The sequence below is a fragment of the Hylobates moloch genome, unplaced genomic scaffold, assembly GCF_009828535.3.
Source record: "Hylobates moloch isolate HMO894 unplaced genomic scaffold, HMol_V3 SCAFFOLD_10, whole genome shotgun sequence".
NCBI lineage: Eukaryota > Metazoa > Chordata > Mammalia > Primates > Hylobatidae > Hylobates > Hylobates moloch.
The window spans coordinates 100452222-100478611 of NW_026652285.1; the positions used below are offsets into that span (position 1 = coordinate 100452222).

The 26390-nt window shown below is 50.8% G+C and overlaps 2 protein-coding genes across 5 annotated transcripts in view; one reads left to right on the top strand and one right to left on the bottom strand.

Moving 5' to 3' along the window:
* GOLGA2 (golgin A2) overlaps nt 1-7326 on the bottom strand; it is a 20605-nt gene extending 13279 nt beyond the window's left edge. For 2 of the 4 annotated variants that reach the window (XM_032165248.2, XM_032165246.3), the window contains exons 1-3: nt 7191-7326; nt 5150-5272; nt 4080-4160 (exon numbers count right to left, since the gene is read on the bottom strand). In XM_032165248.2, the coding sequence (XP_032021139.1) occupies nt 4080-4160; nt 5150-5272; nt 7191-7274 (288 nt within the window). In that variant the 5' untranslated portion in view covers nt 7275-7326. The remainder of the gene's footprint in view (nt 1-4079; nt 4161-5149; nt 5273-7190) is intronic. The other 2 variants (XM_032761321.2, XM_032165250.2) reach the window with 1 other exon arrangement.
* Nucleotides 6705-20684, top strand: SWI5 (SWI5 homologous recombination repair protein). Its single transcript, XM_058445412.1, is given in 6 exon segments — nt 6705-6793; nt 7884-7956; nt 7958-8059; nt 16211-16332; nt 17647-17741; nt 20344-20684. Coding segments are annotated over 6 exon segments (546 nt in total). The 3' UTR covers nt 20409-20684.
* The last annotated feature ends 5706 nt before the right edge of the window (nt 20685-26390 follow it).

Here is a 26390-nt window from a genome sequence, read left to right on the forward strand (position 1 = left end):
GGCTGCACGGCCTCCTTCATGAACACGAGGACCTCGCTCTCCCTGGAGCTCAGCAAAAGACAGCAGCAGGCTCTGACCTGTGGCAGCCACAGCAGGCGGGAGGAAGGTGTGCCAAAGTCAGGGAGGAGAAAGGCACTGTTCTTCCAGAAGGCCAGTCTGTGCTGCAGAGTGACCCTCACTGGGCCCCTAGTGGGCAGAGGATGGTGATGAGGGAGTAGTTGTCTGGGCAATGCACAATGTAGCTATCTGCCTCTCTCCTCCTTTCCTCCCTTCCCTTCTCCCCTGCAGTGGCACAATCATAGTTCACTGCAGCTTCCACCTCCTGGGCTCAAGCAATGCTCCCACCTCAGCCTCCCTAGTAGCTGAGATTACAGGTGCACACCACCATGCTCAGCTAATTTTTATAGAGACGTGGTCTCGCCATCTTGCCCAGGCTGGTCTCAAAGTCCTGGGCTCAAGTGATCCTCCCACCTTGGTCTCCCAAAATGTTGAGATTACAGGTGTGAGCCATTGCACCTGGCCTACTGGCCGTGTTTCTGATTCAGGCCTTTTCAGGGAAAAAAAAAAAGTTGCCCAACTAGAAGCCTCTCCCCAACTATCTGGAGGTAAAAAGAGAATAAACTATGGCCAACACTCCCACCCCAACCTCTTACCTCCAAAAACATCTACCCAACCAAGAAACCACCCAAGAAAACAGAGGTAAGACATCTTCCCTGTGGCTCTTGGCAACTTGGAAGTTGTGGGGCCTCTTTCCTGGGAACAGTTCCTGGGGACAATTCTAGGATTCAGAACTTGGGGTCATGTGGAGCCTCTCCCTTGCCCCCAACTGGACCTACCTGCTTGATCAGAGCCCCACCCAGCCTCTCTCCAGGCTCTGACCTTACTCTTGGCCCAAGCCTCTGGTTCTAGAGATCTTCTAATATCTGACAAGCCAGATGGGCAGACAGTGGAAAAAGCTGGCTGACCAGCTAAGCTGGACAAGAGAAAAACACCAAGGAGCCAGGGCCTGGCCACGGAAGCTGAGTCTGGGAGAAGTGGCTACACCTCTCTCCAGGGAAAGGACTGCGTGCTCACTGGACCCTTCAGCCCTGGCCTCTGAAAACCCAAATCTGCTTCCCTCCTTAGAGCAAGTGCTGCAGAGGCTGGTGGAACTGAAGATGAGCCAAGTTGCCTTTGCATCTTTCCAAGTTTACTGTGACCATGGAACCTGGTGTTGCCTTGACAATGCCTACAATTGAATCTAATAGGTCAGAGCAAGGGTTCAGTTGCTGGCCAGGTATAAGCCTTGAGGGAAGGCTGGCACTCTTAGTAATGGACCCTGCTAGGCTTTAGGGCCCTCTTGGCATTTTGGGTTCCCTCTGATCTCTAGGATTAGACACAAGAACGCTCAGAGGAAGGGAATTTTTTTTCTCTTTTTAATTTTTGTGTGAGATGGAGTCTCACTCTGTCGCCCAGGCTGGAGTGTAGTGGCGAGATGTCCACTCACTGCAACCTCCGCCACCTGGGCTCGACATTCTCCTGCTTCACCCTCCCGAGCAGCTGGGATTATAGGTGCACGCTACCACGCCCAGCTAATTTTTGTATTTTTAGTAAAGATGGGGTTTCACCATGTTGGCCAGGCTGCTCTTGAACTCCTGACCTCAGGTGATCCACCCTCCTCAGTCTCCCAAAGTGCTGGGATTACAGGCATGAGCTACTGCACTCGGCTGAAAAAGCATTTTTCTGAGGACTTTCTGACACACATAGCATGATTATTTTGTGAGCAACCAAGTTATTTCATAATTTTAAGTCTTGTAGCCAAGACGGAGTTTTTAAAAAAGCCTACTCTCCTCAAAATGTCCCATCCCATTAAGATATTTTTTCTCTCTCCATTATTCCCTACTTCTGGAAATGTTATCACCTCCGCTCAGGATACTACGATCACAGGCCTGCATTCCTGGAGTAGAAAACTTACATGGTAATAAAAATGAGAAATTAAAAAAAAAACAAAACCTACATTGGAAACAGTTATGGATATAGAGAAGGTATAAAAACAGCAAGGGGCTGGGCATGGTGGCTCACGCATGTAATCTCAGCACTTTGGGAGGCCAAAGCAGGTGAATCACTTGAGGCCAGGAGTTCAAGACCAGCCTGAGCAACATGGCAAAACCCCATCTCTACTAAAAATACAAAAAAAATGGCCGGGCGTGATGGTGCAACATCTGTAATCCCAGCTACTTGGGAGGCTGAGGCATGAAAATCACTTGAACCTGGGAGGGGGAGGTTGCAGTGAGCCAAGATCACACCACTGCACTCCGGGAGAAAGAGCAAGACTCTTTCTCAAAAACAAAAACAAAACAGCAAGAAGGAAATATGGGGATCTAGGCCTTTGTTTCCAGAACAAAGGGACCTGGGCTGGCACAGAATCTCACAGCATTAGGAAACAGGCTGCAGACCCCCTAATCCACTGGACCATTGGCAGAGCAAAAGCCAAATACTTGGCTGCAGGATGCCTCTAGGCCTGTGCTCCCCAACCGTACCACTCAGTGTCTCCTCTGAGCTGGCAAGGTGAGTCACAGCATCTGGACAGACCTGATCAACTGGAGGGTAACAGGTGTGACGACTGGACAACTCTCTAACAGCAGCCAAGGACAACTCTCTAACAGCAGCCAAGGCTGCTCTGTCTCAGTCACTCTCCCCATACCCATCTCCAACAGGATCAGGCTCTATTTGTGCCCTGCTCCTCTGGCTTGGCAGGAAGGAGTCTCCCAGGTGAGTTAGAGATGGAAGAAATGCCAAATCACAGCCAGAGGAGGTTGTCTCCTAGCCCTGTGTACCTCCATGCCCTGCCCCCCACCAGGCTCCCTGTGTTCCTGAAAGGTGCTCTGTGAGTTCACACTCTGACCATGGCCTCACCGCTCCCCCTGCCTCCCCCACTCCCCATATGGATTAATGTTACCCACCTTTAATCTTCAAGCCAGCTTCAAATGCCACCTTCTCCAGCCTGGAGTCCATTTGGAACCAACCTCCCCCCGAGCTGAGCATTTGGAATGTTCCAAAATTCTCTCTTGCCTCCTTCAGAGGAGTCTGCCTCCCTCGGTGTGCAGCCTACCTTGTTCATCTATTTTCTCCATTGTTTATTTATCAAAGTGCCTTTGTTGTCAAGAGCCCAGTGAATATGGCTAAATGTCCATTTGGAGAGATCAGGGGCAGAATGTCTTGGTCACTCATCTGTTTGGTTAACCTCACAACTTTTAGTTAGTTCCTCTGAAAAAATAGCTTCAATCCTTCCAATTATAATGTGAACTCATTTTCTTTTAACCCTTTGTTCCCTACTCTTAAGCCAAAGTGAATTAATCAAAAAAAAAAAAATCACTAACTTCTACGTGGTTTACTGATCTTTGCCTTTAGGGCAAAACCTAAAGGTCTGTTGGGTTTTTTGTTTGTTTGTTTTTTTCATTTCTCCTAGTCTGAGAGTACCCACACTGGGCATTCAAAAGCCCAAATCCCAGGCTGGGAGCAGTGGCTCACGCCTGTAATCCCAGCACTTTGGGAGGCCGAGGCGGGTGGATCACTTGAGGTCAGGAGTTCAAGACCAGCCTGGCCAACATGGTGAAACCCCATCTCTACTAAAAATACAAAAATGAGCCACACATGGTGGCAGACACCTGTAATCCCAGCTACTCAGGAGGCTGAGGCAGGAGAATCACTTGAACCCAGGTGGCAGAGGTTGCAGTGAGCCAAGACTGTGCCACTGCACTCCAGCCTGGGCAACAAAGTGAGACTCTGTCTCTGAAAAAAAAAGAAGAAAAAAAAAAAGCCCCAAATCCCACACACCTGCTCTGAAAGTTATTCCCAAATTACCTTTAAACTTTTAAACTTTAAGATATGTCTCACCTTCTCCAAGATGATAAAAGATTTGGGGGAAGAATAAAAACCCAATCAATCAAGCAGGTGAAGAAGCGGACATAAACAGGCGGAAGGTTAATGGCAGCAACATAAAATAAGCCAGAGGCGAAGTATCCCCCAAACCAGAGAAGCCTCAGGGGCATGCACAGCTGGAGAGAGCAAGCCAGAGAGGGGTCTCGGCACTGCCTCACCTTCCACTTGTCCAATGGGGGGAGCGCTACCCCATTGGAATGGTTAAGGTCGGACACCAGCACCTTCAGAATGTCCTGAATCTACAGGAGGCGAAAAGGGAAAAACAAGGGCAGGGGGAAAAAGGTAGAAGTGGCTTAGAGAGAGGCAAGAAAGTCAGGGAAGGAGGAAGATGTGGGTTCAGGGAAATGAAATACTGAAGAAGAGTGGAGGAGATCATACCATGGCCTGTGCCATCCTTCCAAATGGCCACCTGCTGTCTTGCCAGGGGCAGAAACAAATAGATGGAAAAGTCCCCTGAACGATGCAGTCACACAGAGTGGAGTCACCTGACCAATGCAGCTCTTAATATGCTGTTTGGACCCTTCTCCTTAGGCCCAGGATGTGGGCAATGAATCTAGTAGAACTACAGACCTCCACCTCCATTTTAAAAACCAGACTTCTGAGTAAGGGGTCACTTGAACAAAGGGGGCTCCAGCTAAAAAACAAGCTTGAAAGACACTGATCTTATCCAATGTCACCTTACAGAGGAGGAAACTGAGGCCCAGGGGAAGAAGTGGTTTTTCTGTGGTCACGCAGCAAGCTGGTGCAAAGATGAACTCAAAAGTTAGATCTTCCCCTAATTCTAGCACCTGGGGCTCTCCTCACCACACCCTGGGGCCCTTTCAGTGACTCCTAAAGGGATAGCCTGATGGCAAGTGGCTGTTCTCATTGGCCTGGCTTCCCCTTGAGACTGGAGATGAGGAAATTGAAACAGCAACTACCATTTCCTGGGTGTCCTGGGTGTTTAGGACAGCAGGCCCTGTACTAGGGATTAACATAAAAACAACAATAATAACAAATCTCATTTAAACTTCACAAGTATAAGTAAAACAATACTTTATAGTTGTGAAAAGAGAGGCCCAAAAAGCTCAAGCAATTTGCCCTAAATCACATCCCTAGCAGATGGACAGGTAGTATACAAACCCAGAACTCTTAATCAGTACCCAACAGTTCTTCCACAATCATAACAATTACCCTCTACTGCCCCTTGGGCCCCCTGTCCCCAGGAGCCTGGCCATCCAAGACTCACATCCTCAGGTGAGTGGCAACCACCAGAAGTGGTTGTCTCAGGGTTACTGCCATTTTTTATTTTCTTCTTCTTTTTCGCTCCTGTGGGAACACCAGGGCTGTTCCTCTGCTGATATTCTCTCAACTGTGGAAAAGAAGAGCAATAATACTCATGAGATCTACGAGCCCCCACAGATACATCCTACTTTACAATTTTTCCAAAATACTCTTATATACCATCTGATTTAATGCCACTAACAACTCCACAAGGTCTTGTCACAATCACTTAGTGACTGAGAGGGATTGATACCATGGCTTAAAAAAAAGGCAAGAATTGAACTTAAACTCAGTCTTCTGACTCGAAGCTCTGGGGTTTTGCCACAAATCAGCAGCTGCCAGGGGCCAAAACCAGAGGCAGAGGTACTTTTCTACCTCTCATCCCAGAAACAGGATGAGAACACTTAGGGGATTGGGTCCTACCATCAAAAGCCGGTTTCACGCACTAATTACGGTTCCGAGGGGGATTGCAACATCACTACATTCCACTCCACCATGGAGAATTCAAATATGAGGTGGAGAAGTCAAGCCTGGAGTCCCAGCTACTTGGGAGGCAAGGCAGGAGGATTACTTAAGGCCAGGAGTTCAAGGCCAGCCTGGGCAACACAGTGACACCCCATCTCTAAAAATAAATATGTATCTTAAAATGTGGGCCGGAACATTAAGTCAGCAGGAACTGTACACTGTGTGGTTTAGAGTCATACATCCTCACACGTTTGTTAATATAAGAAATGCACCAGTGCCTCTCAAACTTTTACATCAATGTATCCTCATGGCAGAAGGCAGCCTTTCTGTTGAACCTGGGAATTTAACAGAAAGAGGACAACCCAAGCCTCATTTCAGAGAAAAGTCTCGTATACTCTTAGAAATTTATGTGACTGTCATCCCTAAGTACATTGTTTTTTCTCTCTCAAGAGAATAAAGGGAAACTGATGCTTCAGAAAGATGCCCCATATTTATCCTGTGGCACGCCAAGTACCCCAGGTTGAGATGATATGAGGAAGATTCAAGCTGTCAAGTTCAGTTTCCCAAGACCTGTTCCACAGAAGATAAGCAGATCTCATTCCAGAGACCACTGAAGGGCACTCTGGTCCCAGAACCATGGAGAATTTCAGTACGAGGTGGAGAAGTCAGAAAAAAATGTTAAAGTCTCTCTGGAGAGTAGAAGCCTGGGGGAAAACCAAACCAATCCCGTTCTCACATTGCCACCCAGAGATACTGCCAATGTTTTCAGCTCACGAGTGAAGTGTAGGCTTTTCACACTGTCAATGTCTCTGTTAAGGGTGTAAGGCAGCCTGAAACCCCTCCCTCCTAGGTCCCATAGTCCCCGATCCCCTTCTAGCTGGAAATTTATGCTGTGACCAGAGGAACCAGAGGCGGGATGAGAACACTTAGGGGACTGGGTCCTAAGATCAAAGACTGGTCTCGCGCACTAATTACGGTTCCGAGGGGGATTGTGACGTCACTACATTCCACTCCTGGGGGGAACATCAGCGCGACGTCCGAGTCGCCGCTCCGCGATGGGGGAGGGGACCGCAGGGCCAGGACCCAGGTCCTTGGAGACGCGAGCCCAAAGAGCCCAGGGAGGTCCGGTTTGGGGCGGCAGGAGGTGAGGGTCGAGTCTGGAGCGGGGGACCCCGTGAGTCACGGGCCCAAAGTCACTGGCGACGGCAGGGGCTGAATTGCTGGGGTCCTAGGTCCTTGGAGAGGCCAGCCCAAAGAGCCCAGGGAGGTCGGACTTCGGGAGGCAGGAGGTGAGGGCCGAGTCTGGAGCGGGGAGCCCCGGGAGTCACCAGCCCAAAGTCACCCGGGGGCGACTGGCGAGGGCGGGGGCTGGGCGGCTGAGGGGGCGGGGCTGGCTGACAAGACTTTGGTAGGGGGAGCCCAGACGCGCCGGGGGGAGCCCAGCCCGGTGTGCCTCAGGAGTGGCACGGACTCTGGCCATGGTCCTGCCATCGGAGTGGGGCTGGGGCTGGGTCGGGGGGCCGCGACCCGGTGCACTTTACCTTTTTCTTCGCTGCGGCCAATTTGCTCTGTCGGGTTTCCTCCGACATCGCGGGGCGGGGAGGGAGGCGGGGTTGGGGCCACATCAGCGCGATCCCGGCAACCACTGCGGAAGTCAGTCAGCCACCGCGCAGCTGTGCGACGGAGCCAGAGGAGGCTTAACCAGGGCGGTACTAGAGCGCAGAATAGGGGCGTGGCCCCAAAGATCAAACCCCATTGGTCAATGAGAAATATGAAGCGGAAGGGGGCGTGGCTAGGCAGCGGAGTGGCCAGAGGGACCTGTGGCGTCACAACAAAAGCTGCGCACGCAACCGCTGTCCCCGCCCACCTCGGGAGAGGGGCGGGGCCGGCTTTCCCTGGGTGCGCGCGCAGCTTTCTGTGCGACCGTTGACGCTCCGGTCAGAGTTCCTTGCCAGTTGCACCTGAGAGGCGGCTCTCCGACTCCCGCGCTGGACCCTCTTGCGCCATTGAACCCCCTGATCCGGGGGCCTCGGACCCCAGGGCTCAGGAGGTGAGCGAGGAACGGACTCCACAGTTTCTTTCCTGACTCCTCACAGCCCTGCCCCAGACTTTCCCTTCCCAGAAATCACCTCCAAAGACTCCCATCCAGTGCTCCAGACAACCCCCGTCCCAGAACGCCCCCTTCCTAGAGGGTCTCTACCCTGATCCTGAGAGCGTATCTGCCCCGTTTCCAGATGGATCCAGTCCCAGTCCCTGGCGCTGCTACCTCCCAACTGCTCCTCCTCCCGCATCCCCACAGTACCCCTGTCCTCACAGCGGGCTGTGGGTCCAATCAGGCTTTCCCCTCGGATTCCTCTCTAGGACTGAACCAAGACTTACCCGAAGTTGCCGCGGGGCCTTCCGATCCCCTGTGAGTATTTTTTCCTCCACACCCCCCTTCCCATCCTCGACCTTCCCTCGTGCGCTCCCGGCCCTCCTCCCCATCCCAACAGCAGCCAATCCCCGCTTGGCCCTCTTCCATATCTTCTCCCAGTCGATTGAGAACCTCCAGGTCATCCCTGAATCCCTCCCCTTCCTTTCCTCATGCCCGCCAGTCTTCAAAGAAGTGCTATCCTGTCCTGTCCTAGGCTAACTCCTCTCCCTCCCCATCCTGTCTCCTGGCTCCTCGGATGCCTTTCACTCCAGTCCAGCACCAGCCATCTCTCCTCCCCGCTCGTTTCACCCCTCACCCAGCCCTGCCTTTAAACAAACCCACAGCTCCCCAATCAGGAAAATGCTTGGCGTTCACCCTGACCACTCCTTTAGTTGCTAATAGTGTCTCCTCTTCTCTGGCAAGCCACCCCCAAAACACAGCCTCCTCCTTCTCTCATCCCCCAGATGGAGTTGCCACTACAACTACCACCACTCTTAAGGCAGATCGTGAGGGCCTGGCGCAGTGGCTCACACCTGTAATCCCAGCACTTTGGGAGGCCCAGGCGGGCGGATCATTTGAGGTCAGGAGTTCAAGACCAGCCTGCCCAACATGGTGAAACCCTGTCTCTACCAAAAATACAAAAAAATCAGCCGAGCATGGTGGTGCAGGCCTGTAATCCCAACTACTCAGGAGGCTGAGGCAGGAGAATTGCTTGAACCCTGAAGGCGGAGGTTGCAGTAAGCCGAAATTGCGCCACTGCACTCCAGCCTGGATAACAGAGCTAGACTAAGTCTCAGAAACAAAAAAGAAGTTAGATCGGGAAAGACTTGGTATTTGTTCATTGATTTAGCAACTGCTGCATTGCAGGTGTATGCCAGATAGCCCCCTGCCCTCCAGGAGCCACAGGCAGAAAAATAATTCCAGGACAAAAGTATGCACATGGTTCTGAGATGGGGAGCCCAGGCTTGGGCTTGCAAAGAGGGCTCTCCAGAGATGGCAGGGTCAGAGGCAAAGCCTGAAGGGCAACTCACAGTGAGCTCAGATAACGATGACGGGGTGGCAGCCACAGTTTGCCAAAAGCACCGGGCTGATTGAGCTTCTCTCTGCAAGTGGGTTGGTATCCACTGTCTTTGACCACGGGGTAACTCACTGCAGATCACGCCTTTCTCATTCATGCTAATTCGTTCCTTCTCTCTTTTTTTAAATTTTTTTTATTTTTTGAGACAGGATTTCACTCTGTCGCCCGGGCTGGAGTGCAATGGCGCGATCTGGGCTCACTGTAACCACTGCCTCCCGAGCCCAACCCATCCTCCTGCCTCAGCGTACCAAATAGCTGGGACCACAGTTGTGTGCCATGACGCCTGGCTAATTTTTTTGTATTTTCAGTAGAGACAGATTTTCGCCATGTTGCCCAGGCTGGTCTCAAACTCGTGAGCTTAAAGCAACCTGCCCGCCTTGGCCTCCCAAACTGCTGGGATTACAGGCATGAGCCACCATGCCCAGCTTCCATTTCTTCCACTTTTAAAAACAAGGCTCGGCCAGGCACAGTGGCTCACGCCTATAATCCCAGCACTTTGGGAGGAGAAGGTGAGCGGATCACCTGAGGTCAGGATTTTGACCAGTCTGGCCAACATGGTGAAGCCCCATCTCTACTAAAAATACAAAAATTAGCTGAGCATAGTGGTACATGCCTGTAATCCCAGCTACTTGGGAGACTGAGGCAGGAGAATCGCTTGAACCCAGGGGGTGGAGGTTGCAGTGAGCCGAGATCACCCTGCACTCCAGCCTGGGCAACAGAGCGAGACTCTATCTCAAAAAAAAACAAAAAACAAAAAGGAGGCTCTATTGAGCACTGTCCCTTCAGCTTCCTTTAATACATCATCTTTCCAGTTCCTTCCAGCCAGCAACCTTTGAGAAGACGCTTTACTGTCCTCATGTTGAGGTGAGGCCTGTGAGTTCCAGAGAGATGAATATAGCCAGGACGCGGCAGAGCTGGGGGCGTTAAACTGAGAAACTGAGATGTTTTTTTGTTTTTTGTTTTTTATTTGAGACGGAATCTTGCTCTGTCACCCAGGCTGGAGTGCAATGGCACGATCTCGGCTCACTGCAACCTCTGCCTCCCAGGTTCAAGTGATTCTCCTGCCTCAGCCTCCCTAGTAGCTGGGATTACAGGTGCCCACCACCATGCCCAGCTAATTTTTGTACTTTTAGTAGAGACAGGGTTTTGCCACGTTGGCCAGGCTGGTCTCAAACTCCTGACCTCAGTGTTCCACCCTCCTCAGCCTCCCAAAGTACTGGGATTATAGGCGTGAGCCACCGCACCTGGGCTTGAACTGAACTCTTAAGCGGTACCTTGGGCTTACTCCTCTCTGGGCCTATTTGCAGGAGCACCCTCCTGACCTCTCCTGCCTCTTTTTCTGTGCCCACTTGGCTGACTCCTTTGCTTCCTGCCACTCCTGAGGTAAATGTGGGCATTTCTGTAGGATCCAGCCCTACGGGGCGTGGCGGGTGTTCTCCCCGTGTGCGGAGACGAGAGATTGTAAGAAATAAACACACAAGACAAAGAGATAAAGAGAAAACAGCTGGGCCCGGGGGACCACTACCACGAAGACGTGGAGACCAGTAGTGGCCCAGAATGGCTGGGCGTGCTGATATTTATTGCATACAAAACAAGGGGGCAGGGTAAGGAGGGTGAGTCGTCCAAGTGATTGATAAGGTCAAGCAAGTCACGTGATCATGGGCCAGTGGACGCTTCCCTTCTAGGTAGCCAAAGCAGAGAGGGAAGGCAGCATACATCAGCGTTTTCTTCTATGCACTTATCAGAAAGATCAAAGACTTTAAGACTTTGACTATTTCTTCTACCACTGTCTACTACAAACTTCAAAGAGAAACCAGGAGTACGGGAGGAACACGAAAGTGGACAAGGAGGGTGACCATTGAAGCACAGCACCACAGGGAGGGGTTAGGCCTCCGGATGACTGCAGGCAGGCCTGGATAATATCCAGCCTCCCACAAGAAGCTGGTGGAGCAGAGTGTTCCCTGACTCCTCTAAGGAAAGGAGACTCTTTCACGGTCTGCTAAGTAACGGGTGCCTTCCCAGTCACTGGCATTACCACCTGACCAAAGAGCCCTCAAGCGGCCCTTATGCAGGCGTGACAGAGGGCTCACCTCTTGCCTTCTAGGTCACTTCTCACAATGTCCCTTCAGCACCTGACCCTATACTCGCCGGTTATTCTTAGGTTATATTAGTAATGCAACAAAGTAATATTAAAAGCTAATGATTAATAGTGTTTATACTAATGATTGATAATTGTCCACGATCATCTCTATGTCTAATTTGTATTATGACTATTCTTATTCTAACTATTTTCTTTATTATACTGAAACAGTTTGTGCCTTCAGTCTCTTGCCTCGGCACCTGGGTAATCCTTCGCCCACACATTTACGAGTGGCTCTGCTCTCCTCTTGCCATTCTCTTTCTACACACCTGCTCCAAGGTCTGACTCCCACTCCCTCAGCCCACCCCAGTGCCCACAACCCTCCTATCTCTCTCCAGCCCTGACCTTTCTTGGGACACTCAGAGCTGCCTGCAGAATCTTTGCCTTCCCACTTGCCAAGTCTGAAATCACACTCAGCCTCCTAACCAGGACCACAAACCAACTCCTCCAACTGCCCTTGCATCATCAGAGGAACCCCAAGCTCTTGAAGTGGGCTCTGCCTCTTCTCCTTTCTAATAGCACTACTCATGGTTGCATTTGTTCTTTTTTTTTTTTTTTTTTTTTTTTTAAATAAACAGAGTCAGGCTGGGCGCGGTGGCTCACGCCTGTAATCCCAGCACTTTGGGAGGCCGAGGCGGGTGGATCACAAGGTCAGGAGATCGAGACCATCATGGCTAACACGGTGAAACCCCGTCTCTACTAAAAATATAAAAAGTTAGCCGGGCATGGTGGCGGGCGCCTGTAGTCCCAGCTACTTGGGAGGCTGAGGCAGGAGAATGGTGTGAACCTGGGAGGCGCAGCTTGCAGTGAGCCGAGATTGCACCACTGCACTCCAGCCCGGGTGACAGAGCGAGACTCCGTCTCAAAATAAATAAATAAATAAAAATAAAATAAAAGTTAAAAAATAAAAAAAAGAGTCTTGCTCTGTCACCCAGGCTGGAGTGTTGGAGTGCAGTGGTGCAATCTCAGCTCACTGCAACCCCTGCCTCCTGGGTACAAGCGATTCTCCTACCTCAGCCTCCCGACTAGCTGGGACTACAAGTGCACACCACCATGCCCAGCTAATTTTTTGTATTTTTAGTAGAGACGGGGTTTCACCGTGTTACCTAGGATGGTCTTGATCTCCTGACCTCGTGATCCTCCCGCCTCGGCCTCCCATAGTGCTGGGATTACAGGCGTGAGCCACCGTGCCCAGTTGCATTTGTTCTTTTTCACACCACTGTCCCCTCACCCATTCACACACGTGGAAACCACTTTCATTCCCCTGAACACATGTGCCGTCTCCTGCCCTAAGGCATTTGGATACACATTCACCCCTGGGTATCCATGGAGTTTGCTGCCAGGATCCCCATGGAGTAATGACCAGAAAAAAAAAGGCTACGTGTATAATACAGACTCAACCATGCTTTTTTTTTTTTTTTTTGGAGACAGAGTCTTGCTCTGTCACCCAGGCTGGAGTGCAATGGTGTGATCTTGGCTCACCACAACCTCTGCCTCCCAGGTTCAAGGGATTCTCCTGCCTCAGTCTCCCAAGTAGCTGGGACTACAGGTGAGCACCACCATGCCTGGCTAATTTTTGTATTTTCAGTAGAGACAGGGTTTCACTATGTTGGCCAGGCTGGTCTCGAACCACTGACCTCGTTATCTGCCTGCCTTGGCCTCCCAAAGTGCTGGGATTACAGGTGTGAGTCACTGCACCTGGCCAACCATGCATTTTTTCCATCAGATGTTTTCATTGTGAAACCCACTGATACAGAGGGCCAACTGTTTTGTCCCCTCTGTCTGCAATACTTTCTTCCACCTTTCTGCCAAGCTAAAGCCTGCTCATCCTTTAAAATTTAGCTTCCTCGGGGAAGCCTTATCCCCACTCCTGGGTCAGTCCAGTTGCCCCGTTAGACTGTCCCATAGCACACTGTACTTCAACTTCAAAGCATTTTTCAGACTTATAATTTGTTTATTGGTTACTTATTCATTCATTGATAAATATTAATATTGAGTGTCTACTATGTGCCATGTACTGTTGTAGACACTGTGCAATCAGCAGTGAACAAAAGTCCCTTCCCTCATGGAGGTTACACTTCAGTGATGTAAAGCAATGTAAGACAATGAAAATAATGAAATGCATAACTTGTCAGGTGATGAAAAATGCTATAAAACATCAGGAGGCCAGGTGCGGTGGCTCATGTTTGCAATCCTAACACTTTGGGAGGCCAAGATGTGAGGATTGCTCCAGCCCAGGGTTTGAGAACAAACTAGGTGACACAGCAAGACCCCATCTCTACAAAAAATTACAAATTTTCAAAAAAATTCACTGAGTGTGATGGCACATGCCTGTTGTGCTACTCAGGCGGCTAGGGTGGGAGGATTGCTTAAGCTCAGAAGGTTGAGGCTACAAGTGAGGCGTGATTGTGCTACCGCACTCCAGCATGGATGACAGAGCAAGACAGACCACATCTTAAAAGAAAAATTAAATTTAAAAAAGGCCGGGCACGGTGGCTCACGCCTGTAATCCCAGCACTTTGGGAGGCTGAGGTGGGCGGATCGTGATGTCAGGAGTTTGAGACCAGCCTGACCAACATGGTGAAACCTCATCTCTACTAAAAATGGAAAAGTTAGCTGGGTGTGGTGGCGTGAGCCTGTAATCCCAGCTACTCGGGAGGCTGAGGCAGGAAAATAGCTTGAATCCAGGAGGCGGAGGTTGCAGTGAGCTGAGATTGCGCCACAGCACTCCAGCCTGGGTGACAAAGCGAGACTGTCTCAAAAAAAAAAAAAAAAAAAAAGAAAGAAAAATTAAATTTCAAAAAAATATTAAAAATCAGGAAAAAGGGATAGTGAGTGATTGAGACATTACTGTTGTAGACAGGGCTGTCTGAGAGGGCCTTTCTGATGGGGCGATACATAAGTAGAGCTTTGAGTGGAAGCATCTGCAGGAAGAACTTCATTACTGGGCGCTTTTTCTTTGGGGCTAGGCTATGCCTTCTATGAGAGCAGTGGGCTGGGCTTGATGTCTCATTCATTGCTGCACTCCTGGACCCTTTGTCAGTTCCTGGCAGAGAGTGTTCACTCACTCCTCTGAGTGACTGGTTACAAGCCACTAACCTAAAACCAGGAAGACCATCTTCCTCGGTCCCTTCTGGTATCATGTGTAGACAGCTCATCCAACATACATTTCCTGAAGATTGGCTGTGTACTAGGCACTGGCCTTCACAGCTTCTACAGGCAGAAAGGGCAAAGATGAAAGCCCCAAGGAAGGGTTTTATCCAATGAGATTATAAACCCAGTGACAGCTGGTCACAGTGGCTCACGCCTGTAATCCCAGCACCTTGGGAGGCCGAGGCAGGCAGATCACTTGAGGTCAGGAGTTTGAGACCAGCCTGGCCAACATGGCAAAAACCCTGTCTCTACTAAAAATACAAAAATTAGGCCGGGAGCAGTGGCTCACGCCTGTAATCCCAGCACTTTGGGAGGCCGAGGTGGGTGGATCACCTGAGGTCAGGAGTTCGAGACCAGCCTGGCCAACATGGTGAAACCCCATCTCTACTAAAAATACAAAAAAAAAAAAAAAATAGCCAGGCATGGTGGCGGGTGCCTGTAATCCCAGCTACTCAGGAGGCTGAGGCAGGAGAATCGCTTGAACCTGGGAGGCAGAGGTTGCAGTGAGCCGAGATTGCGCCACTGCACTCCAGCCTGGGCAACAAGAGTGAAACTCTGTTTTAAAAAAAATACAAAAATTAGCTGGGCATGGTGGTGTGCACCTGTAATCCCAGCTATTCAGGAAGCTGAGGCAGGAGAATTGCTTGAACCCGGGAGGCGGAGGTTGCAGTGAGCCAGAATCATGCCACTGCACTCCAGCCTGGGCGACAGAGACTCTGTCTCAAAAAAAAAAAAAAGAAAAGAAAAAACAACAACCAGTGACATTGTAAATGAGAGGAGATCCCAAGACAGATCTGGAGCAGATTCTCTGGGGTCAGACTGGGGACAAGGGCAGGCCCATTAGTTAGGACTGGGTTTGACTAGGAGTGAAAGAAAACCCCAAATAACAGTGGTTTAAACAGTTGATTTGCACCCAGGCCTCCCATCTGGTTCCACCACATCTTCAGTGTATGACTTGTACTTTATCATCCAAGATAGCTGCTCACCTCCAGCACTGCATCCACATTCCATCCAGCAGGAAGGAAGACGGCCAGAGAAAGGCATGCCCTCTTCCTGGGAGGACAATTCCCAGTCACTGGCTGGGAACAGTGGCTCAGCCTGTAATCCCAACACTGTCGGAGACTGAGGCTAGAGGATGGATCACCTAAGCCCAGGAGTTTGAGGTTGCAGTGACCTATGATCACGCCACTGCAATCTAGCCTGGGTGACAGAACGAGACCCTATTAAAAAAAAAAAAAAAAAAAAAAAATATATATATATATATATGGGGTGGGGCTAGGCACAGTGGCTCACGCCTGTAATCCCAGCACTTTGGGAGACCGAGGTGGGCAGATCACGGGGTCAGGAGTTCGAGACCAGCCTGGCCAATATGGTGAAACCCCATCTCTACTAAAAAATAAAAAAATTAGCCGGGCATGGTGGCGCATGCCTGTAGTCCCAGCTACTCGGGAGGCTGAGACAGGAGTATCACTTGAACCTGGGAGGCGGAGGTTGCAGTGAGCCAAGATCAGGTGACTGTACTCCAGTCTGGGCAATACAGCGAGACTCCGTCTCAAAAAAAAAAAAAAAAAAAAAATCCCAGATGATTAAGTTCTACTTGCTGGAACTTAGTCATAGGGCCACATCTAATTCCAAGGAAGGCTTGGAAATGCAATCTTATTCAGGGGGTTAGGGTGCCTATTAGCAAGCAGAAGCAGGGAGTGACTACTGGGGGACATGTAGGCTGTGAATTGTGGATAACTGATCAGTCTGGCTGATGACTTTTTCTGCCTCTCAGAGGCCATCGCCTAAGTCTGGCCAGGCTGATGGGACCAGCGAGGAGTCTCTGCACCTTGACATTCAGAAACTGAAGGAGAAGAGGGACATGCTGGACAAGGAGATCTGCCAGTTCATATCTGAGTGAGTTTCATTGGGTTCCCCATTATGGTTAAGATAACTTTGGGCCAGGCATACTGGCTCACGCCTGTAATCCCAGCACTTTGGGAGGCTGAGGCGGGTGGATCACTTGAGATCAGGAATTTGAGACCAGCCTGGCCAACATGGCAAAACCCTGTCTCTACTAAAAATACAAAAAATAGCCGGGTACGGTGGTACGCGCATGTAGTCCCAGCTACTTGGGAGGCTGAGGCAGGAGAATTGCTTAAACCTGGGAGATGGAGGTTGCAGTCAGCTGAGATCACGCCACTGCACTCCAGCCTGGGCGATGGAGTGAGAATCTGTCTTAAAAAAAAAAAAAAAAGATTTAACTCTCTAACTGCCCAGTAACTGAAAAACCCAGTCGCACTGACCTAGCGTAGAAATAGGACTGTGCACTACTCGGGAGGCTGAGGTAGGAGAATCGCTTGAACCTGCCAGGCAGAGGTTGCAGTGAGGCGAGATCGCGCCACTGCACTCCAGCCTGGCTACGGAGCGAGACTTGGTAAAGAAAGAAAGAAAGAGGGGGAGAGGGAGAGGAAAGGAAAGAAAGGAAAGAAAAAGGAAGGAAGGAAAGGAAGGAAGGAAGGGGAGGGAGGGAAGGAAGGAAAGGAAGGAAAGGAAGGAAAGGAAGGAAAGGAAGGAAGGAAGGAAGGAAGGAAGGAAGGAAGGAAGGGAGGAAGGGACTATGCTTCTGTATTCAGGACATATCGGCAGCCTCAGGTGGGGAGATGCTCAGGCTGTGGGAGGGCCTGAACTAGGACCTGGAAAGCTATCTGGGATGGAAGCTCTTGCTCTCCCAGTCTCTGCAGCCATGTTCTCCGCCTCTGCTTCCCTCTGCACAGACTCCATTGTCTCTCTGCAGGTGTAGTTTTCAGTGTGTAGGGAAAGCTGGCTCTTGAACGCCTCCTGGAGTTCCCCACACCTCTTGTTCCAGCCACATGGCAGAGACTGAGTTGCCTTTGAATGTGCATTTCACACTTGAGGGAATCCACCTAGCTGTTTGGATCATGTGCCCATCTGCTAGTCCCTCAGCTGTGGCCAGGGTCACATAATACCACTGTGGCTGGAGACCCCACCCTAAGGAGACAGGGCACATTTGCCAGGAGTGAGGACCTGGGAAGATCCCCTGCCCTGCTGTAAGCTTCATGAGGGCAGGGCCTATCTTGCTGTCACCATATCCCTAGTACCTATCACCGAGTAGGCCCTTACAGATGCCTTATTACTGTCTGAGCCTGGGGCCATCATCTGCTTTCTTAACTGGGCTGTCTTTCCCCCTCTCTCCATCGCTCATCCCAGAGGCTACAGTGTGGATGAACTGGAGGACCACATTACCCAGCTTCACGAGTACAATGACATCAAGGATGTGGGGCAGATGCTGATGGGCAAACTAGGTGAGTAGTTGGGACTCCAGAACAACAGGCAGGCATCATAGGGTGTCGTCTCACCTAGGGGTGTTGGGTTTTGCTCCTGGGCCTCCTAACTTGCCAAATCTCACGCCCTCCGCAGTTGGCCTGCTCCTAGGCTGCCCCAGCCCCTCTCCTGACCAGCCTCTGGTCTCCCTGGCCACCTAGGTTTGTTCCTCAAGTACAGAACCTGCTTTGAAGCTGCAGCCAGGTTTGAGCGGGGCTTGCCCATCTGCCAGACTGAGAACTCAGGGTCTCCCCGGTTTTCTGGGACCTACTCAGAGTGATCGAGATACCATCCATGCCTCAAGTGGCTAGCTTGCTAAAGAGGCAGCAAGTGCAAGGGTGACCCTTTATGTCTTAAGGAAGTATTTTGTTCCTCCCTGAACAAAATCTTGCTATCTAGAGGGCTTTAGCCGAGGTACCAACACCTGCGTGTCATGCTGGCTAGGACAGCCTACCTTGGAGGTGAGGAAATGTGCAGGTGGCCCCTACAAACCCTTCAGTTCCATCCCCTGGCTTGGAGTGCTGGGCACTCTGATGTTCAGCAGCCAGTGACCACTGGGGTAGTGTTCAGAGCTGGGCTGTCTGCCCAGTTGCTGCATGAATTTTGGCACTTGTTGCAGAAATGTCTTCAGCATCCAGGATTCCACGGCAGGGAGGGCTTCTCTGTGTTTCATTGGACAATGGGCCCCAGAGGAGGAGAGGAAAAAACTGGAGGTGGGAACTATAGATGGATGAAAAGAGGGGGGTGATCAGGGCCCAAGAAGATGGGGGTGTGAGGGGAGCGTAGCCTAGTGGTTAAGAACACAAGCTCAGCCGGGAGCAGTGGCTCACACCTGTAATCCCAGCACTGTGGGAGGCCGAGGCAGGTGGATCACCTGAGGTTGGGATTTCGAGACCAGCCTGACCAACATGGAGAAACTGTCTCTACTAAAAATATAAAATTAGCTGGGCATGGTGGCACATGCATAATCCCAGCTATTTGGGTGGCTAAGGCAGGAGACTCGCTTGAACCCGGGAGGCAGAGGTTGTGGTGAGCTGCGATCGTGCCATGGCACTCCAGCCTGGGCAACAGGAGCGAAACTCCATCTCAAAAAAAAAAAAAAAAAAAAAAAAAAAGGCCGGGCTCGCTGGCTCACACTTGTATCCCAGCAGCACTTTGGGAGGCCGAGGCGGGTGGATGACAAGGTCAGGAGTTCAAGACCAGCCTGGCCAACACAGTGAAACCCTGTAATTAGCTAGGTGTGGTGGCACATGCCTGTAATCCCAGCTACTCAGGAGGCTGAGGCAGGAGAATCGCTTGAACCCAGGAAACCAGGAAGCGGAGGTTACGGTGAGCCGAGATCACACCACTGCACTCCAGCCTGGGCGACAGAGCCAGACTCTGTCTCAAAAAAAAAAATAAATAAATAAATACAAGCTCTTAGTAGCGAGAATCAGCATGAGGCCTGTCACTTCCAGGTCATATGACCTGGAGCCAGTAGCCTATCCCTTTTTTTCTTTTTTTTTTTTTTTTTTGTTAGACTGGGTCTCACTGTGTCACCCAGGTTGGAGTGCAGTGGCGTGATCTCGGCTCCCTGCAACCTCTGCCTCCCAGGTTCAAGTGATTCTAGTGCCTCAGCCTCCTGAGTAGCTAGGACTGCAGGTATCTGCCACCACCCCCGGCTAATTTTTGTATTTTTAGTAGAGGCAGGGTTTCACCATGTTGGCCAGGCTGGTCTCGAACTCCTGACCCCAAGTGATCCACCTGCCTCGGCCTCCCAAAGTGCTGAGATTATAGGCTGAGCCACCGCACCTGGTGTCGTTTTTGTTTATTCAGTGAACATTTACTGAGCAGCTGCTCTGTGCCCAGCACTCTACAGAGTGCTGAGGACACTGGTGAACCAGACAATTTAAGGTCTCTTGCTCTCATGCGGTTTGTTTTCCTGTTGGGGGTGGAGGAATGCCCAGGAAGTAAGTAGACTCAGCAGTTAATTACAAAATGTGTTAGGTGCTATGAAGGCGACAAAGGGCAGAGATGGGGAGAATATTGAGGTATGAACAGGGGTAGGTGGGGGTAAGATAGGTGGTCAGGGGAGGCCTCTGAGAACCCTTCCTCAGGAGAAAGGACCAGTCTTTGTGGAGAACAGAGGAGGAATAGCATCATGGAGGCTGCAGAGGGGCAAACTCGAGCATGTGGGCCATGCTGAGGAGTCTGGAATGTTCAGCAGGCACAGCATACAATCAGCTTACATTTGAAGCAGGTGAATCCAGCAGCTCTGTGTGGAGAATGGAATCGAGGGAGCTCTGTTTCATTCCTCTGCAAAATGGGGTGAGGGTCCAAGGAGTCCTCGTAGGTCCATTGTTGAATACAGTGGCTGGCACATGGCGAAGCTCCAGCGTGGCTAGGCGAGGCCCGCGGGGGACAGCCTGGAAGGAGTAGCAGGGAGCTTACCTCGGCCAGTTAGGTGAGGCACAAGTGTGGGGACCGGCTTGAAGCCAGAGATGGTCCTGGGTGGGTCAGGGCAGTGACACTGGCTCGGGGCATTGGCTGTACTCCCTCCCACCTCTCCCCACTTTAGATTCAGCCTGCCTTCCTTCCTTTCAGCTGTGATCCGAGGTGTCACCACCAAAGAGTTGTATCCAGAGTTTGGGCTGGACATGAATGACTGAGCAGGCTCATCGCCCCTTGTCCACAGCCCCCAGGGACAGAAAGAAGGGTGTGGATATGAAAACACTGAGAGCCCAACCAGCACACCTACAGAGTTTCCAGTGAGAAAATGCCAGAAGCACTTTTCTAGAGAGCCCAAGCCCAATCAGGAGGAGGCTAGAGAAGAGGCGGGCAGGGAGGAAGGGGCGTTCCCAGCTCCAAGGTTCCTGAAATGTCGCAGTGATACTTGTGTAGGGGTACATGTACTTTATTTGTCAATAAACATATCTGTACACTGATTTCCTCTTCTCCAATAGCCCCTGATAGTACCTGGGATAAAGAGAGCGTGCCTTTGATTAGAACAGGCTTACATGAGCCAGGCACTGTGCTAATGCTGTATATCCATTGTCTCTGATGCTGAAAATCATCCTGTGAGGAATTAGCATAATTATCCCCATCTTACAAATGAAGACGTTGAGGCTCAGAGAGGACACAAAGTGACTTGCCCAAGGTCACACAGCTAGTAAGTGGCAGAACAAGGATTTGAGCTCAGGTCAGACTCAAGCTTGTGCTTTGCAATACTGCCTTTCTGGGCTGGGAAGAAGCCCAGGCAAGAGCTTAGGGTGGGCCAGGTGTGGTGGCTCATGCCTGTAATCCCAGCACTTTGGGAGGCTAAGGCAGGAGTTCACTTGAGGCCAGGAGTTCAAGACCAGCCTAGGCAATGAAGAGAGACCCCCCCCCCCCCCCCCCCCTCCTTTCTTTTTTTTTTTTTTTTTTTTTTTTTTGAGATGGAGTCTCACTCTGTCACCCAAGCTGGAGTGCAGTGGCACGATCTCGGCTCACTGCAACCTCTGACTCCTGGGTTCAAGCAATTCTCCTGCCTCAGCCTCCCAAGTAGCTGGGACTACAGGAGCGTGCCACCACACCCGTGTTGGCCATGATGGTCTCAATCTCTTGACCTCGTGATCCACCCACCCCGGCCTCCCAAAGTACTGGGATTACAGGTGTGAGCCACTGTTCCCAGCTGAGAGACCCCCTTTTTGTTTAAAAATTATCTTCTGTGTTCCCAGAGGTAAATTTTTTTTTCTTGTTAAAAACAAATTTTGGCCAGGCACGGTGGCTTGCGCCTGTAATCCCAGCACTTTGGGAGGCTGAGGCGGGGGGATCACGAGGTCAGGAGATCGAGGCCATCTTGGCTGACACGGTGAAACCCCCGTCTCTACTAAAAATACAAAAAATTAGTCAGGCATGGTGGCGAGTGCCTGTAGTCCCAGCTACTCAGGAGGCTGAGGTAAGAGAATCGCTTGAACCCGGGGGGCGGAAGTTGCAGTGAGCTGAAATTGTGCCACCACACTCCAGCCTGGGCAGCGGAGCGAGACTCAGTCTCAAAAAAAATAATAAAATAAAATAAATTTTGCCAGGCATGGTGGCTCACACCTGTAATCCCAGCACTTTGGAAGGCCGAGGAGGGTGGATCACCTGAGGTCGGGAGTTTGAGACCAGCCTGACCAACTTGGAGAAACCCCATCTCTACTAAAAATACAAAAAAAAGTGACCCGAGATCTCACCACTGGACTCCAGCCTGGGCGACAAGAGTGAAACTCCGTCTCAAAAAAATAAAAAAGTAGCCGGGTGCAGTGGCTCAAGCCTGTAATCCCAGCACTTTGGGAGGCCAAGGCAGGCAGATCATGAGGTCAGGAGATCGAGACCATCCTGGCTAACACGGTGGAACCCCGTCTCTACTAAAAAAAAAAAATACAAAAAAATTAGCTGGGCGTGGTGGCGGGCGCCTGTAGTCCCAGCTACTCGGGAGGCTGAGGTAGGAGAATGGCGTGAACCTGGGAGGCGGAGCTTGCGGTGAGCTGAGATTGCGCCACTGCACTCCAGCCTGGGCAACAGAGCAAGACTCCGTCTCGAAAAAAATAAAAACAAAAAATAAAAAAGTAGGCCGGTTGCGGTGGCTCACGCCTGTAATCCCAGCACCTTGGGAGGCCAAGGAGGTCGGAGACGAGGTCAAGAGATCGAGACCATCCTGGCCAACATTGTAAAATCCCATCTCTACTAAAAATACAAAATTTAACTGGGCATGGTGGCATGTGCCTGTAGTCCCAGCTACTCTGGAGGCTGAGGCAGAAGAAACACTTGAACCCAGGAGGCAGAGGTTGCAGTGAGTTGAGATTGCGCCACTGCACTCCACCCTGGCGACAGAGTGAGACTCTGTCTCAAAAAACAAATAAATGTATGTATTAGGGTCTGGGTGCAGTGGCTCATGCCTGTAATCCCAGCACTTTGGGAGGCTGAGGCAGGTGGATCATTCGAGACCAGCTTGGCCAACATGGTGAGACCCCATCTCTACTAAAAATACAAAAAATTAGCTGAGTGTAGTGGCACGCACCTGTAATCCCAGCTACTCAGGAGACTGTGGTAGGAGAATAGCTTGAACCTGGGAGGCTGAGCTTGCAGTGAGCCAAGATCATGCCACTGCACTCCAGCCTGGGCAACAAAGTAAGATTCCTTCTCAAAAAATAAAAATAGGCCAGGCGCGGTGGCTCACACCTGTAATCCCAGAACCTTGGGAGGCTGAGGCAGGAGGATCAGGAGTTTGAGACCAGCGTAACCAACATGGTGAAACCTCGTCTCTACTCAAAATATAAAAAATTAGCCACGCATGGTGGTGCGCACCTGTAATCCCAGCTACTCAGGAGGCTGAGGCAGGAGAATCTCTTGAACCTGGGAGGCAGAGGTTGCAGTGAGCTGAGATCACGCCATTGCACTCCAGCCTGGTCGATAGAGCAAGACAACATCTCAAAAAAAATAAATAAATAATAAAAATAAAAATAAATAAATAAATTTTAGGCCAGGCGTGGTGGCTCATACCTGTAGTCCCAGCACTTTGGGTGGCTGAGGCAGGCAGCTCACTTGAGGTCAAGAGTTTGAGACCAGCCTGGCCAACCTGGTTAAACTTGGTTTCTAAAAACCAGCCATGGCCGGGCACGGTGGCTCACACCTGTAATCCCAGCACTTTGGGAGGCCGAGGCAGGTGGATCACGAGGTCAGGAGATCGAGACCATCCTGGCTAACACAGTGAAACCCCGTCTCTACTAAAAATAAAAATAAAAATAAAATTAGCCTGGCATGGTGGCGGGTGCCTGTAATCCCAGCTACTCGGGAGGCTGAGGCAGGAGAATGGCGTGAGATCGCGCCACTGCATTCCAGCCTGGGCGACAGAGCTAGACTCCATCTCAACAAACAAACAAACAAAAAGCCATGCAAATCAGGCCTGGATTTGAGTCTCAGCTCTGTCCACTTACGAGCTGTGTGACTATGGGCAACTGACGTGACCCCAATAAAGTGGAGATAATAGTAGTGCTGTATTCACTAGGGTAATTAGCATTAGCCGACTCAGCAAACCACCACAAAACCTCTGTGGCTGAACACAGTAAAGGTATGTTTGTCTCAGAGTCTAATGAGGGTCTGGTAGCCCTCCTCTATTTTGAGCTATACCATCCAAACATGTGGCCACCAGAGTGACCACAGCAGGGGAAGAGAGAGATGAAGACACATCAACTCCAAACCAACTCCCCCATATTTGGGAGACATAACTTCTACTCACAGCTCCTTGTCTATAACTAGTCACTTGGCCCAAACTAACCAAGAGGGAGGCTGGGAAATAAGAATGAGCACACAGGTATTTTATAGGGAGTCAGCCACAAGGACCCATCTCCAAAGGGTGCTTTGAGTATTTGGTGGGCAACTGCCCACAACCGGGCTCCTAGGGTTGAGCTAGACAGCAACTCATTACCCCCACACCCTGCCTTCAAGTGTGCTGTGGTCCTGGTCCAGACTTCAGACACTCTTCTGCATCTATCAGCTCTTCTAGATGAAACACACAGCCAGGTGTGGTGGCCCACGCCTGTAATCCCAGCACTTTGGGAGGCTGAGGCAGGCAGATCACATGAGGCTAGGAATTCAAGATCAACCTGGCCAACATGGCAAAACCCTATCTCTACTAAAAATACAAAAAAAAAAAAAAAAAAGAGCCAGGCATGGGGGCACATGCCTGTAGTCCCAGCTACTCGGGAGGCTGAGGCAGAGAATCCCTTGAACCTGGGGGGTGGAGGTTGCAGTGAGCTGAGATCACACCATTGCACTGCAGCCTGGGCAACACAGTGAGATTCTGTCTCAAAAAGAAACACACAAAAAGCACAAGCCTCAGTGACAGTGGCCCCAGGCAGCAGGCATTCTCATTTCTGGGATTTCCTTGTCATTTTCTTCTCATTTCTGGGATTTCCTTGTCATTTCCTTCTCATTTCTGGGATTTCCTTGTCATTTCTTACGCTTTCTACTTTCTCCTCATGTCAACAGGTTTTCACAACCACCTTCGAGCTAAGTCCCATAATTGTTCCCATTTGGATGAGGAAACAGGTTCCAAGAGCGGAAACAACCTATCAAAGTCCCACAGTGAGTCAGGGGCAGCTGGCACCAACACCCAGGTCTGTCTAACCCCATTCTACACACAAGGCCTCACACCAGACTCTTACCAAACCAGATGTCCCCGGGGAACAAGATTTTGTCAGATTCACGTCAGACGACATCCTTTCCACCTGCATCTCACACACACTCAGCATTTGCCTTGATGGACATGGCTCTGCTCCTGTTCCCTTAGGTCTTGGGTGAGCGCTAGTGACCTCACTGGAGATAGATAGAACCAGGACTGTGAAGGGCTTCTGAGGCTCTCACGTATCTTAGGTTCCACCCAGCTTTTTTTAATTTAATTTTTTTTTTTTTTTTTTGAGATGGAGTTTTGCTCTTGTCCCCCAGGCTGGAGTGCAGTGACGCAATCTCAGCTCACTGCAACCTCCGCCTCCCGGGTTCAAGTGATTCTTCTGCCTCAGCCTCCCGCGTAGCTGGGATTACAGACATGCGCCACCACGCCTGCCTAATTTTTGTGTTTGTAGTAGAACTGGGTTTCACCTTGTTGGTCAGGCTGGTCTCAAACTCTTGACCTCAGGTGATCCACTTGCCTCAGCCTCCCAAAGTGCTGGGATTACAGGCGTGAGCCACCGCACTCTACCCAGTCCCTCCCAGCTTTTGCCTTACCTGAGACGGTGAGTGCCTGAGTGCCTTACCTGCTCTCCTCCCTTAATGTTCTGGGCCACATGGGTCTGTCTTTTGTGTTTTTGTTTGTTTTTTAAGACAGGGTCTCACTCTGTTGCCACAGGCTGGAGTGCAGTGGCGCAACCCTGGCTCACTACAACCTCCACCTCCTGGGTTCAAGCGATTCTCCTGCCTCAGCCTCCCAAGTATTTGGGATTACAGGCGCCCACCCCCATGCCTGGCTAATTTTTGTATTTTTAGTAGAGACAGGGTTTCACTATGTTGGTCAGGCTGGTCTCAAACTCCCAACCTCAAGTGATCCATCCATCTCAGTCTCCCAAAGTGCTGGGATTATAGGCATGAGCCACCACGCCTGGCCGGCAACCTGGTTTTATGGTGGAGGAAGAGGAGGAGAGGGAAGCGGCCAGGCTCTGAGTGGGTGGGAGCCCCATGAGAGGTGAGCCCTTCCTTGAGGTTTTCTCACCTTGCACCATGTTCTCTATGTGGAGAGCTGGCTGGTCTTGCCTCTTCCTACAAAAAAAAACTGTCAGGGCCAGGTGCTGGGGAGCCCCAGTCTCTGGGTCCCTGCCACACAGTGCTCACCTGCCAGCAGGAGGTCAGAAACTCAAGCAGCCATGACAATATGGATAAAACGCTGCCACAGGGTTATGGAAGCATGTTGGAGCTGCATCCAACTAATATGGGACACTGGGAAACTTCCCAGGGGAAGAGACATCCATGTCTGTCCAGTAGGAGGCAGCCAGGTAAGAATGTGGGAGAGGGCTGTGCGCCTGTAATCCCAGCACTTTGGGAGGCCGAGGCGGGTGGATCACCTGAGGTCAGGAGTTCGAGACCAGCCTGGGCAACATGGCAAAACCCCATCTCTACTACAAATACAAAAATCAGCT